The sequence below is a fragment of the Girardinichthys multiradiatus genome, chromosome 4 (assembly GCF_021462225.1).
Source record: "Girardinichthys multiradiatus isolate DD_20200921_A chromosome 4, DD_fGirMul_XY1, whole genome shotgun sequence".
NCBI classification, from domain to species: Eukaryota; Metazoa; Chordata; class Actinopteri; order Cyprinodontiformes; family Goodeidae; genus Girardinichthys; species Girardinichthys multiradiatus.
In genome coordinates this window covers 7,587,850-7,606,299 of record NC_061797.1, presented here as the reverse complement: position 1 = coordinate 7,606,299, position 18,450 = coordinate 7,587,850, and the positions used below count along the sequence as shown (strand labels likewise).

The window sequence follows — 18,450 nt, the reverse complement described above, 5'->3', positions numbered from 1 at the left end:
ATGCGCTTATAATTTCTGTTTGCATCTGTTGTAACTTTCATGGAAAAAAGGCATCTTATTCTTTTAGAAAAGCTATATGCTGCCCTCTAGTGTTAATTTTAAAAATTACAAATTTCGACTTTTATGCTATAATTCTGCCATTGTCCAATTAATAAAACTTTGAATATGTTTATTAGATTTAACTAATAATTCAGTATGTTAAAAGAAGAAACGTTATCACTAGACATAAAAGTTATTTTTTTTGTTTATTGCGTGAGAGCTGTAATGTTTTGGGAAATTGTAAAATTCAGAGAAGCAATATCGCTTAAGAAAATAAAACATTTCCTTAGAGTTGGAATGTGGATGAACTTTGGATGATCGCATTAACATTATCAATGCAGAAACTGTTACCAGCGATGTATGTGAACAGTAATACGTTCTCAGCCAGAGTTTCGGATGATTCTCAACCGTAAGACTCAACAAATACTTTTCCTGACTGGAGAAGGACCATTAGGTTAGATCTAATAATGACAATGAGTACAACAAGGGTATAAGATACTCGGTCTATAGATAAGAGTCCACCACTGCTGCTACAAACAAGCAACCGGGTGTTTTTTATTGATCTGAATGAAAATGGACTTTCAAAGTCCGCCAAAATATCCACTGAAAAGGAACACAACCATTCTGATACCAGACAAATTTGAACATGATACGTTTTTGAAGAAATAGCTGGTACATTGAGATTCAAGTCTTTTCGTTCCAGATATCTGATGTTCCTTAATGCAAATGACATGTGGCTTATGGGGGCACAACAACACCGTTATGAGCAGCATCACACGGTCAGTGTTTTACAAAAGTAACTTTGTCTGTTACTGATGATATTAAAAAAATACATCTTTCTAAAAATGTTCTGTATGATGGCACACTGTTACAGCTTTATAGAAACAGAAAACGATCAAATTGTATTTTTGAGGCAGAGAATTATTGAAACAGGCTTGCAGTGCACACTAGTACAAATGCACAAAAAATTGATCAAAGTACACAGTCTGAAGTTCAGTGGAGAATGTTCAGTGGGAGGAGCCAAGCTTAACTTGCTTCACCATGTATTCATCATTTCACCGTCCATGTGCTGTGTTTCTTTTCTAATTCCTCCTTCCTCTCTTTAAAATACTCCAGGAATCAGCCTGTAACGCACTGCGTCAGTGTAAAGTTTCCAGTCTTTACCGTACTTGCTGCTGCAGCGGTGTTCGTCTCGTATGCAGCGGTGGACCAGCAGGATGGTCATGTAAACAATGTAGAAGTATGGAAGAATGTGGCTGAAACCACAGGCAGCACAGTAGGCTAGGGAGCCCATCAGATCGCCGGTGTAGTTGAAGTGGCGCGCCACTCCCCAGAAACCTGAGGTCAGGAGCTTACTGCGGTGGCTGCGGCCGTCAGCAGACAGGTACGAGCACTCGATGTGTGTCGGCCTGCGTCCCCAGATGGAGCAGGCACCCTCTGTGCGGCGGAACAGATCTTTCTGATGGTTGGTAGAGCGGAAGATGTAATACCCAATCAGACCCAGCAACAGGACAGCGAGGGCATGAGTGTCTGAGAGCTGGACTGGGTGGTACACCAGGTACAGGCCCTAAAAGCCACAAATACATCAATAATCCATCAAATGTTTGACAGACTCAGCTACTGTTGAGTAGGCTTTAATTTTCATGAATGGTGCCTTGTAAAACTACTGTGGCATGTGTATGTTTGTTACCTGCAGGGTGTAGAGGTACGGCAGCCACACACAGTCCCCCCAGCCCAGATACCACCCAAAGTGGTCATGGCAGATATCAATAGTCTTCAGGTACCATGCCTCATTCCAGAAGAAATCCAACACATAAATACCCTACAAGATGACAGGATTCCGTCAGTCATCATTAATATGATCATTACATCTTTTATCACTTTAATTTCACATAAATTATACTGTATAGGATAAAAACCTCTATAGGTATAGGTTTAAAGTTCATGTAAAGCATCTAAGAAAATCTAAATAATACAACAAACAACAAGCAAAATGGAAACTAGACCTTGTCCTACCATGTCCTAGTAAATAATCAGAATAAAACTATTCTACAATGCACAGGTCAAATTGTGTATCATATTAGAATTAGTTGAGATTCAGCAGTCATTAAAGCAGCTACAGAAGAAATTAAGCAGGAGATCAGCTAGATCAAAAGTTACCATCAGAGGTGCACAATCAGAGGCTTTAATCCCAGAGAAAACAGCAACTTTATCACAGGTCACATAAAGGTCTATTTTAATTCATTCAACTTAGGCAGCTACTTTGTGGCAAAGCTGTGAAACCATGAGAATGGTAGGTTGCTTGGTTATCACTAACCGTGGCAACCCTAATTATTAACAGCTTGTTGGTTTGCTCTGAATCAAATTGGAGCTTATTAAATTAAGGCTACATAAAGAACTTAATCAAGACCCCCTGCACTAATAAAAGACAGATATTCAGATAGAAATGGTTTGATGACAGAAAGTAGCTCTAGATTTTAAAGCCTGTATACACCAGACAGGGCAATAAAACGTTTCTGATAGAACCGGAGAACTGGTTCACTGTTGCATGACCCAGCAAAAGCTGCATTGTTCCTCCTTTGTTACATCTGAATGCCGTTCCACAGGTTTCATGTCTACCCCAACAACTTCTGCCATGCTAAGCAACTTGTGTCCCAATGAGTCATCAAACTGCCGCTTCCTCCATCCATACACCTCCATCCATCCATTCATTGTCTCTGCTGACTTATATGTCGTGGGTGGCTGGGCGCCTATGTCCAGCATTCACTGGGCAAGAGGCTGGGCCCACCCTGCACATCACAGGGCAACACAGAGACACACAACCCATACATGCACACGCTCACTCCAAAATGAAATACAGAAAGATGAAACAGCCTAACATGCAAGTTTGTGGACTGTAAGAGGGAGCCAGAGTACCCAGGGAGAACCCACAAATGGACAATAAGAACATGCCAAATCCACCCAGAAAAACCCTAGGCCAGGATTTTCTAGGCAACAGTACTATCAACTTCACCAATATACAGTCCACAACTCTGGTTGCTTTAGAGTAGAAACCGTGACTCTGTTAAGGAGATCTTCACTGCACTTATTTTGCCACTTGACAGTACCCTCAGTCAGGAGCCAGCGGGGCGAGCTTGACTTTTGTTAAAGTCAAAGGTAAGCCCTTCTCTAATCAACTCCAATTCTTGACCCACTCAAAAAATGTTCTTCTACAATCACTCTGGTCACTTTAGCAGATTCCTGAACAGTCCAGGAACAGCCAGTCTGTTGAGCCCCCAGTTTTAGTTTGATGGCTTTCATCACCACTGATATCCACCAACATGTCCTTCAGTTGCCACTGTGACAGGCACCAACAACTTCCCAGGCACAGCTCCCTAAACCAACCTCTGCTATGAAGGCCATGAATGTGGCTTATCTGAATTACGTCTCCATATTGTCCCTCAGGATGTGGGAAAAACTCACCCACAGGTAAAGGTGGAAATTTAAATTAGATTTTTGACCACTGGCCAATGCTATTAGTTAGACTATCATTAAACACTAGTGTCAGATATTAGTTTAAGGAGCTCAACACCCTATCTTACCTGCAGCACATTAACCAGAATCATGGAGTTGGTGACTTGGCCGTAGAGCTCTTGTTGCTTGGCCATGTAGGACAGATTAATCAGAGTCCAGGCAACGATGCCAGGTCTGCCATTGAAGAACAACTTGAAGTCGAACCACTTGCCAATGCGCGGGTTGAACTCAATGCCCATCATGTAGTTATAGAATATGTTCCCTGTAAACTTGCTGTGAAGTGAAACATGGGGGAAAGAAAGCAAGTGGAAAAAGTTCTGTTATCTTTATAATATTTGAGATAATGTGGAGTTAAAGCTGTTGTACTCACCAGTCTTCAGCGTTGGTGGGGAACAGGTAGGCCTTTAAAAAGGCAAAGGTAGAGACAGCATAGCCAAGTATATTGGCACACCACATCAGGGGGATCCAGTTGTCGAAGATGATAGTGGGAGAAAAGCAGTGGAGATAATTGGCATTTGCAAACCACAGAGCATGGGTGATGATCCAACACTGCAGCCCGTTGATCTCATACTTGTTAATAAGACCTTGAGAGAAGAAGAAAATAAATATGTGTTAAGAAAAAAGCAACCATTTTTTCATTGTTTTAGTGGCAGGAGAAAGTGTATACCAGCAGGGGTACGAGCTCCATCCTGAACTCCACCGACGTAGCCTGGAATGAACTTATGGACAACATCAGGAATACATATATAGAGGAACACCTGAAAAAATGTTTAGAGGTTTATTTCAAGTTGAAGAAAACACAGTTTCAGTTTGATGCATCGCTTGATCACTCCTCTCCTTACCTGAAAGCTCACCCAGACAGCATATATCTTAGCAGCGGTCCATGTGAAAGAGGGGGCCCGGGCCCAGATAGAGGGCAATGTTGCCTTTCCTTGGTACAATTCTAACAGAGGTTGGCTGATGGAGCACTCGTACTGATCGCAGGCCATCACAAAGTAAAAGACAATGAAGGGAGCAAAGCAAAGAAGGCTGACAACACTAATCAGGGAAAACCAGTCCACCTCCCTGGGAATGGATCAGAAACACATTTACAGTAGGTACATTAGGGCGGATTCATGTTCTACATAACATGATATGTCATAGTTCTCTAAACATTCAAGAGTCTCAACTATAATCACTGTAAAAATCAAATACTAAAAGCTATTATTACACAATAATTAATGGGAAAAATGTGATTCACAGTAGGACTGCTCATTCTATCTGTAGATCACAAGACAACGTTAGAACTTAACGGTCTCATTAAAGCAGACTTCTGAATTACCATTAAGTATCACATTGTATCTCTTTCAACAAGAGATTAGACGGGAAATGTTAACAGCGTTAACTTTCAATGATAGACTGGTAGAGTATGTACTATAAACACCTTGATGGTTACGTAATAAAACATATTTTTCTATTATATATCAATTACTCCTACGACAGTATTAACTGTAGGTTTTAAGTTGTCAATACCTTACCTGCGGCAGATTACTCTCTTGGTGCTTTTATTTAGTATAAATCCAGATTAGCTGGTCCCAGAGGCTGAAGCTAATGGCTAGTCCAAAACCAAAGTGGACCCCTGATGTCCCAGAACAACTCAAATCCCAAAAATGTGATAGTGATTTATGAACCTTTAAACAGGGCTAATATTTGCATTTGGTATTTATTTACAAAGAAGCTGATGATTATCCACACAAGAACTGGGGATTGGAGGTGGTGTGCCACCAATGATCTTCCTGTGTGAAACACATGCGAAGAAGGAAACATGCAGAGCATTTCTGGACAGAGTGACGACTGAAACAGTATTACAGCATTTTTAAATGGATACCTTTTTTACTGAATTTTACCAGAAGTAATCTACAAGTTCACCCAATGCAAACAAGACAGCCGTTTAAAGGTTCAGAAAATAGTGTAAGCCTAAACTGCGAAGACTTCAACCTGTTTTTAGCTTTAGCCTCCAGGTCCAGCTTATCTGGATGCCAACGGAGTTATCAACTGCAATAAGGATATTAACTGCTTGTTACATTTTAACAGAACGTTGCTTAAAACATCCTGAACTATTTATTCAACTTTGAAGGAGGTCAGTTCATAATAGCACCATGTCCTCTTAGGCAGCCTAACAGCACACCGTGTGTACTCTGTAATAACTCTGTAATAACATCGCCACTACTGAGGACGATGTTCTCTAAAATAAACAGTGCAACGCGTTAACACAGCTACTATACGTGTTTCATTAGAGCAATATTTACTAAACCTACTAATATATTCTTTTAGATTAAGGATGACAAAATGATCAATGGTTTAAAAACATTCTAGTCTGATAATGCATGTTGAAGTGGCTTATGAATACACGTGTGTAAAATTTCTAAGTAATAACTCCCAAACCCTGAGAAACATGCCAGAGAGAAGTGATCTTCCATCGTTGAACCAGATCCTTTTTCCCAGACTGTCTGCTACGGAAAACAAGTACTATCCCAACAGTAGCTTCACATACAAAGCTACAACATGTTGCCCACAACTGGGAAGTATATTAAGATCCCAGGTCTAATTACAGTAGAGACTATCAGTGTAACATGTTAATCATCTTCTATCTAGATCTAGAAGGAGTACATTTTAAAAGTATCACTTCAAAAAAGTGTCTGTAAAAATGTGCAACATTAAAACAATAGGAAATTCTAATGTGTGTGAGATGCCATTCAGAGAAGCAAATCCCTTGTGATTGGCCAGTCATAGATGTCTTCCCTCAGCTGAGAACAGAAAGTGTTAACTGAGCACTACTTGTTAAACAGATGCAACATTTAATAAGATTGTAACTTAAAACATGCAATTTCATCACTGTTTTGTTTTCCAAAAACCCAAATCTTAAAGTATTTGAATGTTGTGTTTAACTATAATATGTTTTCCATTCAGACTCTCATAGCAGTTAATATAGATCAGTGGCTCCCAAACAAGCTGCAAACCCACAAATTAACGGACCCTGGTTATCTCTAGTGAAACTGTACAAATATGGTGAACAAGCCAGTTAAACAAGGACCTGATTAAACACAACTTAACCATTCTAGGAATCTTTGTCTATCTATGACTACTGGTTCTGTTTGTAGTCACAGTCAGACATTTTCTACCGCTTATTCCATAGTGGGTCGCAGGGAAGCTCCAGCAGTCTACGGGCAAGAGGCAGGTTACATCGCAGGGCAACACACACACAACCATGCACCTAAGGCCAATTAACCTAACAGGCATGTCTTTGGACTGTGGGATGAACCCGGAGTACCCAGTGAGAACCCACACATGCAAACTCCATGCAGAAAGACCCCCGGCCGGGAATCGAACCCAGGACCTTCTTGCTGCAAGGCAACAGTGCTATGAACTGCGCAATCATTTGGATTTTAACAGCCTACAGAAGGGTCATGTACATGTCACTGGGAACCAGTCCAGTTTCTTTTAATGTCATACCATAAACCTGGATCCAATCCCTCTGCACCACAACATGTAAGTATAGGTTTAGTGTGATACAGTTATCTGGAATATCCACTAGAAAGTGGTTGGGTGGCAAAAAGATATTCATGAGCAAGGATGACCCAGTCAAAGCATAGATCTAAATGTGATTGGGAAACAGTAACAAGACTTGAAAACAGAAGTTTACAGAACCTCTCAATCAGGTCTGGTTGGGCTGAAAATAACATGCCTTTCAGTCTCTAGAAACATAACCCTAAAAACTTGCAGGTGTAATTACAGTATACGGGTGCTTCTATAAAGCATAGAGTCAGGGGCAAATGTACACTACACTTATTTTTCTTTAAAAAATAAAAACACGTGCATCATTTTCTTTCCATTAAACAGTAATGCTCTGCTTGTGTTTGTCTATCACATAAAAGCCCAATAAAACACATTTAAGTTTGACAAAATGTGCTACAAGCTTAAGGGTAATAAATACTTTTGCAAGACACTGCAAATTTGGCTCATAGCAGTTAGCTGAATTTTATCAGCTATTTTACAGGGTAATATCTTTGGATCACAGTTTATAGCAGGAGGAGTCTATAGAAGGAAAATAACTTGAAGGACTTTATTTAATCTTTTTGAACAAATAGCCCCCTACAACCTGCGATACTCACCATGCTCTGCCCCACTGTGCTGACTTCTCCACTGCCCCAGATCCATTTCCATTGGTACTGTGCTGAGTGCGTCTCCTTGTGGACTCCATGGTCTCTGCAGCTTTCACCTCTGGTGAGGGAATCAGAATACCGGGTTATGATCCATCTTGCAGAAGTGTCTTGTACTTTGTACGCAACGGAGCCAGTGAACAATCAGTGAGGATCAAGTATCCAAGCAATAAATATCGACAAAATGAGACAAACACAGATTACAGAACATGGGCCTCATATAGAGCAGTTGGGACCCACAGAGTAAATGAACATCTAACACACACTTCTCAAAATCTATAAACATAGATCACACCAACCACTCCTATTAAGCTACAGCTGCCTTGTATGTGTATATACATAAATTGTGCAATTTAATGTTTTTTGTTTTTTTTTCAGCCAGGGACTGTAGATGGAAATTAGCTTCTGTGGCTAAATCTGGCACATTTACATGATTGTTTGACATATTCATGTTAATTAATATGGACTGTACCTCTTAAAAAAAATACTATGACAAACAAACTAAACAAATATCTTTCATCTTTTAAACTGTTTTTTTATTGTATTGCCTTTAAAAATGTCCACAGTCCATGACAAGAGGGTTTTGCAGTCAGTTTCATAAACATCTCTGCAGATAATCAGGTCGTAAAAGGCATATCTATGGAGATACGTCTATTCACACTAACCACAGGTAGTTATTTGTTATCCTTATTTTGGAACCACCGCTACTACTAATGATCATAATAATAATGCAAGACAAGCACAACCGGAATCTGAAATCTCACATTAATTAAATGTTCACTACAGAAAGAGGCGGAGCCCCAAAAGAGGCGGAGCCCCAAAAGAGGCGGAGCCCCACAATGTGCCCTTCTAAGTTGATGCATTCTAAAACACTCGAGTAAACGTACTTTGACAGCAAAAGCAATATGTGAATATTTGGGTCAGACTAAAGATGCAAAACAATAATTTGTTCTGTTGTAAATAGATTTGTGTAATAAAATAATAAACTGGAGGGGAACATGTTTCGTCCTTGTTTCCACACAGACAGGAGGGAGGAGAGATTGCTAAGGTTTCGTAATACTCACAAACGCTATTTATTTTAAATGTGTGGTAGGAGCTCGATCATGCGGTCCATAGATTCATAGATACATTCTGTATTTGCTCTTGCAAGCACAGCTTTTTTCTTTTCTAAAACCGAATTTCTGACAGCCGACACTTCACCGCCGCGTCATATCTGGATCTGTACACACTGTATAAATACTTGCTGGTGATAAAATACAGTAAAACACATGTTTTATATTTGCTTTATAATACCGTGGTTCGCTCACCTGTATGTTGTAAGTTCGGACAAAGAAGGGAGCCCGCTGACTTCCTCCTTCCTGCAGAGATTGGCAGACTGGACTACAGCCTCTCCACTAACCGCTAGACGGAACTCAACGTAGCGCGACAGGCTCCGCCCATAAGGCCACTACGTTCGGATAGTAAACCAATAGGATTGCTGCAGACGCGGATTTGGGATATGTTCTTGCTTTCTGATTGGATAACAGCGACTGGAGCCATGAGCGCCCGAGAACATCACAAACGCTTCAATATGGTCCGTGGAAGATTGTATCAAACAGTCAAAATGTGGGAGGGATTATTTGATGTGATTGGAGCGTTGGGCGAAACACTAAGCGATTCACTGTTGTGCCAGCTTGTTGGCATTCCCTGAATTTTACAGCCATAGCAAAGATTCCAGTCATCTTCTTTACTGAACCAGCCCCGTCCTACATTACAGGTTTGAACAGCATGTTAAGGCTGGCAGGAAACGGATCACAGAGGCTATTTTACATGGCTTTTAATGTGAATAGAATAGAATAGAATAGAATAGAATAGAATAGAATAGAATAGAATAGAATAGTCTTCTACATGTCCCACAAAGGCAGGACTTATAAATGTTGCAGATTTAGGAGGAATAACAATCCACACAGTATGTAGGTAAAAATGTTACAAACAAACGAAGGAAAGAAAGAAAGAAAGAAAGAAAAGCCACATAATAGAATGAACATTGCCATACAACTGTGCAAGAGTTTGTAAAAAAGAGAAATTCAAAAAAATCCCAGAAAATATAACATTTGCATATGTGGAGCAGTGTTGGGCATGTTACTTTAAAAAAGTAATTAGTTATAGTTACTAGTTACTTCTCTCAAAAAGTAACTCAGTTAGTAACTGAGTTACTCAGTTAGTAACTGAGTTACTCCACAAAAAAAAAACTAGTTAACAAGGAAAATAACTATTGCGGTAATTTTTTACATTTCAAAATCTCTACAAATTTATATTTTTTTTCTAAGGTTTCACAAGCCAGTTGCAAAACGTGGAATTACATAGACAAGTACTCACACTTACAAGTACTTGGTGTCACACCTCTCACTCCTCCCTTCACCAAAGAAGAAAGCTTAGCTCCTGTGGTTGTAAGCCATGACAGATGACAAGAGCTTCAATGAATTGCTTTAGTTTATAATGGGCTCCATTTAATTGTTGGTAACTGTAACAACGTTGTAACGATGGAAAAAGTAATTTGTTTGATTACTCGTTACTAAAAATGTGATGCCGTTAGTAATGCCCCTTATTTTAACGCATGTATTCTCATCATTGATGTGGAGGTATGGCTTTGTAAAATGCTCAGTCTCCTTTTGCACCTATATAACAGAACACAAGTTGTACAGTTGCACTTCATGCACCTAATTTTGGTATAAATATATCAGATTTGATCATGGGGGAATGTTCTTTAGACCAAGGAATATTTTAGACCAAGAGTCAGAAACTTCTTGGTGCTCTGCACCTTCCTCCTAACTTCTTCTAGGACAGCCCAGCTCAACCACAGTCTGCCGGAAGGGGCTTTAACAGCGAACTGCTTCTTACTGTGGAAAGCAAGGTCCTTTACACTATCTGTTTTCTATGTTCCAAAGTGGAAAATCTTAATTAACTCTTACACCCAGTAGAAACTTTTACCAATATGTTTTAGTGAATAGCTTACAAAGAACAATAAACAGCACCTCTTAACAAATTTTAACCTTGATTTAAAATAACTTAGGGTTTCAGCATTTTTGCAGTTTTCTGGAAGTTTGTTCCAGAATAGTTGAGCATAAGAACTGAATGTTGCATCTCCAAGTTTGGTTCTGATTCTGGTGATGCAGAGTAGACTTGAACCAGAAGACCTAAGTGGTCTAAAAGGCTGAGAAAACAGCAAGTAATCTTTACTGTACTTTGCTGCTAAGCCATTCAGTGACTTATAAACCAACAGAAGTATTTGAAAGTCTATTTTCTGAGATACAGGGACCCAGTGTAAGGACTTTAACCCTACTATTACCTTTGGGGTAAATTTGACCCAATTCAATATTTGAAACATTGAATTGGGTCAAATATTTTAAACATATTTTGTGTTTTGTTTTATAATTAGTGACTTTTCCCAATTTGGGTAAACATAAAATCAACATGACAATATTTTTTTTAAATGTCCTGTACATACAGGTCCTTCTCAAAATATTAGCATATTGTGATAAAGTTAATTATTTTCCATAATGTAATGATAAAAATTTAACATTCATATATTTTAGATTCATTGCACACTAACTGAAATATTTCAGGTCTTTTATTGTCTTAATACGGATGATTTTAGCATACAGCTCATGAAAACCCAAAATTCCTATCTCACAAAATTAGCATATCATTAAAAGGGTCTCTAAACGAGCTATGAACCTAATCATCTGAATCAACGAGTTAACTCTAAACACCTGCAAAAGATTCCTGAGGCCTTTAAAACTCCCAGCCTGGTTCATCACTCAAAACCCCAATCATGGGTAAGACTGCCGACCTGACTGCTGTCCAGAAGGCCACTATTGACACCCTCAAGCAAGAGGGTAAGACACAGAAAGAAATTTCTGAACAAATAGGCTGTTCCCAGAGTGCTGTATCAAGGCACCTCAGTGGGAAGTCTGTGGGAAGGAAAAAGTGTGGCAGAAAACGCTGCACAACGAGAAGAGGTGACCGGACCCTGAGGAAGATTGTGGAGAAAGGCCGATTCCAGACCTTGGGGGACCTGCGGAAGCAGTGGACTGAGTCTGGAGTAGAAACATCCAGAGCCACCGTGCACAGGCGTGTGCAGGAAATGGGCTACAGGTGCCGCATTCCCCCGGTCAAGCCACTTTTGAACCAGAAACAGCGGCAGAAGCGCCTGACCTGGGCTACAGAGAAGCAGCACTGGACTGTTGCTCAGTGGTCCAAAGTACTTTTTTCGGATGAAAGCAAATTCTGCATGTCATTCGGAAATCAAGGTGCCAGAGTCTGGAGGAAGACTGGGGAGAAGGAAATGCCAAAATGCCAGAAGTCCAGTGTCAAGTACCCACAGTCAGTGATGGTCTGGGGTGCCGTGTCAGCTGCTGGTGTTGGTCCACTGTGTTTTATCAAGGGCAGGGTCAATGCAGCTAGCTATCAGGAGATTTTGGAGCACTTCATGCTTCCATCTGCTGAAAAGCTTTATGGAGATGAAGATTTCATTTTTCAGCACGACCTGGCACCTGCTCACAGTGCCAAAACCACTGGTAAATGGTTTACTGACCATGGTATCACTGTGCTCAATTGGCCTGCCAACTCTCCTGACCTGAACCCCATAGAGAATCTGTGGGATATTGTGAAGAGAACGTTGAGAGACTCAAGACCCAACACTCTGGATGAGCTAAAGGCTGCTATCGAAGCATCCTGGGCCTCCATAAGACCTCAGCAGTGCCACAGGCTGATTGCCTCCATGCCACACCGCATTGAAACAGTCATTTCTGCCAAAGGATTCCTGACCAAGTATTGAGTGCATAACTGTACATGATTATTTGAAGGTTGACGTTTTTTGTATTAAAAACACTTTTCTTTTATTGGTCGGATGAAATATGCTAATTTTGTGAGATAGGAATTTTGGGTTTTCATGAGCTGTATGCCACAATCATCCATATTAAGACAATAAATGACCTGAAATATTTCAGTTAGTGTGCAATGAATCTAAAATATATGAATGTTAAATTTTCATCATGACATTATGGAAAATAATGAACTTTATCACAATATGCTAATTTTTTGAGAAGGACCTGTATGTTGTACGCATCAGTGATCTTTGGGGTCAATTTAACACCAGGCTGCTTTAAGCTGTATAAAATGCATAATAAATATTTTACACACATAGTTCTTGGATGTTTTGGATGATATTGATGTCTCTATAACATGACATTTTCTAATCTTCAAAACCATTAGAACTACTAACTATAACTATAGCAGTGTGAGAACGACTGATAGTTCACACTATATGGATGGGGAAACACTGCAAGAAGTTTGATATTTCCCATGCTATGGGGGTGGGAAAATACCGTTACTGGGAAGATATTGATACTTCACACAACTTAAGGGTGGAGCAAACATATAAAAGCTTGCACAACAGCCTTCTGGGCCATCTCTTTTGCTGCTCTGTCTGCTCTCTTCTAAACTGAAAATGACTTCCAAGGAAGGGTTTACAGTAAATGTTCTCAAACTCTGACCACGAAGGTGACATAGAGGAGAATGTGTCGAGAGACAGAGAAGAACATTAGGGAGGACCATGATACTGAGGCATCCTCCTCTGATGAGAATGACACTCTCAATATTGACCCTCATGGACTCTCTCAACTTCCAGCAAACACTCTACTTTCCAAAAATGGAAAGTTGTTGTGGTCTGTCTCCCCACTTCCACAACAGGGTAGACTTAGTGCTGTCTAATGTTATCAAATTTGTTCAAGGCCTTCCAGATACGCTGTCAGCCATGTCGAAAACATAAAATCAGCATTTGAGTTGCTCATAACACTATCATTTGAAAAAGATATATTTGAGATGACAAATATAGAGGATAGGCACATGTATGGGGGTAGTTGTAAAGAAGTGGATGTAACTCATTGGGTTACTCATTTTGGCAGGAGTGTACAAGTCAAAAGGCAAAGCAACAGCAATCGTTTCGACTGCTGACACTGGAAGGGCAATATCTCCATCAACCAAGTCTCTAAATACATTCAATATTTTCTTGCTTGTCATACACTTTGATGACTGAGAAACAAGTGTTGTAGAAAAATTGTATTTTCTAAAGAAAGAGAACGATGATAACCATTCAATCAGCTTTAATTTAGCCTTAAGGGGGACAGGTCTTACAGCATCAGACGTATTACTGAGCAGAGCCTAGACCAAATCCAATGAGACAAAGGCTGACACTTCCTTATATCAGTTTGGCAAAACCCCATGTAGCCCGGCACCCCCTCTAGGAAGAGCAGTAGTGAGAGTCAACCTGACTTTCACGCAGACATCTCAGCTCCTCTGCAACAAATTGATTGTTGGACCAGCAGGGGTTCCAGGGACAGGAAGAGAAACGAAACATCTTTTGTTCAGACACATTTTCCCTTCAGCTTGTAAATGCCTTGGGATTACCAACCAGGGGGGGCAGAAAGGAAGGTGGAAGCCATTGTCATTTCAGACTTGGTCATCACCTCAGAAGGACAAAAGCAATTTAAGTTATTACATCACACAAGTCAAGCCCAACGATTGGTTAATTGGTTAGAGGCATATTTGATTAACAAACAAACAAACAAACATAAAGCCATTTTTATTCATCTAAATTACATTATGCTATCAAATGCAGTAGAGCAGTGATATAAATTTGTAATCACACTTTAACTGATTATTTATGCATAAACTGACCACTAGAGGGCAGAGCTAAACTATCAAAATTGTTTTAAATGACCAAGTTCAGAGCTTTAGGAGGCTCAAAGGCTCTCACATGCTGTATGAACTACCCAGAAGGCATGAATTTGTAATCTTTGCAGCCAAAACATTCCTTTATACAGCTCAAATCTGTGAGAACATATCCACCAATGTTTATTTTAACCAAGTCTACATCACTGTGAAATTCCCATCCTTCTTTTATACTATTACACCATGGGTCATTTGTGAATTCATGTGATTGTATCACTTAGGTTAACAGTACTCAATCCAGTTAATGGTAATTAGGCTTCCTAACCGGGACCTGAGTCCGAAATTTGTACCTCAACATGAAAATGTGAGCTGGTATGACAATAAAAATCCTTGAATCCTAAAAACATTTCTCAACCCTCGTAGAGACCAACCGGTCTATTCTTTTCAGCTTTGATTAAGGTGAAACATACAATAAATAAACATATCTGCTAAAAAGGAAATGAAAGGAGGTACACTGTATTGCCAAAAGTCTTTGTCTGTCCACTTTAACTTGCACATGAACTTTGATGACATCCTATTTTTAATTTGTAAGGTCCAATTTGTTAAAGAGACCTACCGTTGCCAGCAATAGCAACTTCACATCTTCCCCACGGTTTGGGAGTTAGATCAGAAAACCAGAATTAAAGTCTTCGTTCCAATTCATCCAAAAGGTGTTTAAAAAGTTTAGGATCAGGGCTCTGCAGCCCAGTCAAGTTTCTGCACACTAAACTTTATACACCTCCAGCCATGGATGTGACTGGAACACCAGAATTCATTGACTTGTTGGTGTGACCCTATACAGTGCCTTGCGAAAGTACTCGGCCCCCTTGAACTTTTCAACCTATTGCCACATTTCAGGCTTCAAACATAAAGATATAAAATAAAAAATGTTTTGTGAAGAATCAACAAGTGGGACAAAATCGTGAAGTGGAACAAAATTTATTGGATGTGTCAAACTTTTTTAACAAATAAAAAACTGAAAAGTGAGGCGTGCAATATTATTCGGCCCCTTTACTTTCAGTGCAGCAAACTCACTCCAGAAGTTCAGTGAGGATCTCTGAATGATCCAATGTTGTCCCAAACGACTGATGATGATAAATAGAATCCACCTGTGTGTCATCAAGTCTCCGTATAAATGCACCTGCTCTGTGATAGTCTCAGGGTTCTGTTCAAAGCACAGAGAGCATCATGAAGACCAAGGAACACACCAGGCAGGTCTGAGATACTGTTGTGGAGAAGTTTAACGCTGGATTTGGATACAAAAAGATTTCCTAAGCTTTAAACATCCCAAGGAGCACTGTGCAAGCAATCATATTGAAATGGAAGGAGTATCAGACCACTGCAAATCTACCAAGACCCGACCGTCCCTCTAAACTTTCATCTTGGACAAGGAGAAGACGGATTAGAGATGCAGCCAAGAGGCTCATGATCACTCTGGATGAACTGCAGAGATCTACAATTGAGGTACCAGCTGTTTTGCAAGGAAGAATGGGCAAGAATTTCAGTCTCTCGATGTGCAAAACTGATAGAGACATACCCCAAGCGACTTGCAGCTGTAATTGCAGCAAAGGGTGGCGCTACTAAGTATTAATGCAAAGGGGCCGAATAATATTGCATGCCCCAATGTGAAATGTGGCAAGAGGTTGACCAGTTCAAGGGGGCCGAGTACTTTCGCAAGGCACTGTACTTTTGGCAATATGGTGTCATAATGGAGCGTTTCTTTAAACTCTGAGGAGAAAGCAAACAACAAATTCAGGACAGCGTTTTAACAGATTTATTTTGTGAAAAAATGAACAGAGGCAAGACAGGAATCCAGACAATGACGGCAAGGGAATGGTTCTTCTCTGGAAAGGAAGGCGACAGGTTATGGATATTCCAGGAGAATTGGAAGGTTTCCTTTTGGAGGATTTATTTAGGGACAGACAGCCAGAGTGATAGTGGTTTCGCTGGGGAGGAAAGTCCTTCCTCTGTGATGGAGGTTGGCAAGGGTTGTTGTGAGCTGGAGTGAGACCCCTTTACTCATACTCTTGCTGGTCACAAAATTTAAAATCTGAGTGGATGGTATTCATGTGAAGCTGAATTTAAATGAAAGCACTTAGTCTCAATCCTGTTCTCCTCCAGCTCACCAGGCTCCCAGCAGTGTTTTTATCATGGTCCCATAGCATACTTCACTGACATCAATCTCTATCTTCTTTCAAATTTCAATCTCTTCTTTCAAATGTTCTTCTATGCTGAATATGTTTTCCTCGAATTTCCCCTTGTGACTTCTTTAGTTTTTACCCTCTCTCTCTCTCCAGTCTTCCCTTCCTCTCTTATGTACTGCATGATCAGATGCTGTACTGACACGCTGCATCCAGATGTGTGATGTATTTGGGTCACGCAGGAGACAGCATGTCTGAATGGAGGAAGAGATCCTGTGCCGTTGTTACCATTTGTTACCTTTGACAAACTGCATGTAAATTGGGTGAGTCTGCTCTCTGGGAGTTCATTTATCGAACACTTCCAGTTGTCTTTTGACAGCTTGGGATTGTGTAGATGTTTTAAATGAAGCTATCTGTGCAAAGCAAATACATATGAGAGCAATGAAACACACACTGAAGTTGTACGACTAGCATCAGCTGAGCTACAGTGCCTGTAATTAGAAAAACAAATAGCAAAAGTAAGAATCTCTGAGTATATCTGCACAGAGTTAATATTTTAGATACTACAATATTAACATACAATCCCACTGATATCTAAATAGGTTTTTACTAGCAAGTTTCAAAGAAACCAGACTCTTTTTATAGCCATCAGCAAGGTCCTTCTAACTGGACGTTTGACTACTTTTCTTGGTGGAACTGTTTTGCTGGCACAAACCTAGCTTCAGGTTGAGGTTGGGGCTACTCTGGATGCTTAATGTCAGGCTGATTTGTTCATTCTAAAACTAGTCTTTCAACCGTTTTGAGTAATCATGTGTTTGTGTGATGGGGTGACCATATGTGTAGAGATAAACGTGTTTGTGTTGAGTGCGGGTTTGTCAACTGGAAGTGTACATTTGTAAAGGTAACGGTCTTCCTGCAAGAGAAACCACACCAAGCACCAAGCAAAATCGAAAAGCAAAATCCTCCACAGCCTCCAACACATCAGCTAGGCACTAGCTCACCGCAGCAGTCGGAACCTGGAAGGGGCAAAGGAGGTTGTATTTCAACCCGGGGGCCAGTCCCGGAGAGGATAAGAGGGAGGGATACCCATCACTTTGGGATGGGGCCTAAGTATCCACACAGCCTGCCTGCCTGGTGGGGTGTTGTGGGACTAAAGCCCTAAGGGTCTTTAGTCCATTAAAACTGAAGTGGAGGACAGAGCCAAATATAGCAGAGGGGCAGCACTGTATGGTGCTATCCCCATGCCTATAATATGCATCGTCCCACACCCAAAAACCCTAATGCTGTGTGGTGTTGCATATGGGAGGAAGGACAGGTGGGCACCAACGCACCAGCATGAATCCCCCTTGGGAACCAGCTCTCCAAATGGCACCCTCTTGTCTGTAGTCAGTACAGGTAAAACATATTGCTTCTACTTTGAAAGATCTCAGCACTAGCAACTACCATAATTCATAATTGTTTCGTGCACAACACAATTGCATGAGGGCTGACTAGACTGTCATTTTGGAAGTGGAGGCTGGCTTGACTGCAGTAAAACAGTGGCAGCTTCCATGACAGCATCTTTTGCAGCTAGTCTGGCATCCCTGTGGTACGCTCTAGCATCAAATTGGACCCTCTAGCATTCTCATGGAAACCTGTGGAATTCTTGTGGCAACCTGTGGAACCCTCATGGCAAGGGACTTATGCAAACAGACCTCTAAGCCTTGAGACTAGTCTATTTGTTCTGTGTTGTGTTTTGAAGGTGATACAAGCCCAATTTCAATGAGTTGTTTCAAACACTGATGGCTAGTAATGTAATATTCCTC

At 40.5% G+C, this 18,450-nt stretch overlaps 1 protein-coding gene across 2 annotated transcripts; it reads right to left on the bottom strand.

The window, feature by feature from the left end:
- Positions 1-226: 226 nt before the first annotated feature.
- On the bottom strand, positions 227-12,850 carry dhcr7 (7-dehydrocholesterol reductase). Of its 2 annotated transcripts, none has more exons than XM_047363914.1 (8): positions 12,845-12,850; positions 7,704-7,812; positions 4,395-4,617; positions 4,220-4,310; positions 3,923-4,136; positions 3,621-3,825; positions 1,730-1,861; positions 227-1,606 (listed from the first exon to the last, which is right to left on the bottom strand). In XM_047363914.1, the coding sequence occupies exons 2-8, from the start codon at positions 7,790-7,792 to the stop codon at positions 1,142-1,144; spliced, it is 1,419 nt and encodes a 472-aa protein (XP_047219870.1). In that variant the 5' UTR covers positions 7,793-7,812; positions 12,845-12,850; the 3' UTR covers positions 227-1,141. The 2 variants fall into 2 exon arrangements, with proteins under 2 accessions (XP_047219870.1, XP_047219869.1); XM_047363913.1 differs by lacking the exon at positions 12,845-12,850 and adding an exon at positions 9,059-9,185.
- Positions 12,851-18,450: the final 5,600 nt, after the last annotated feature.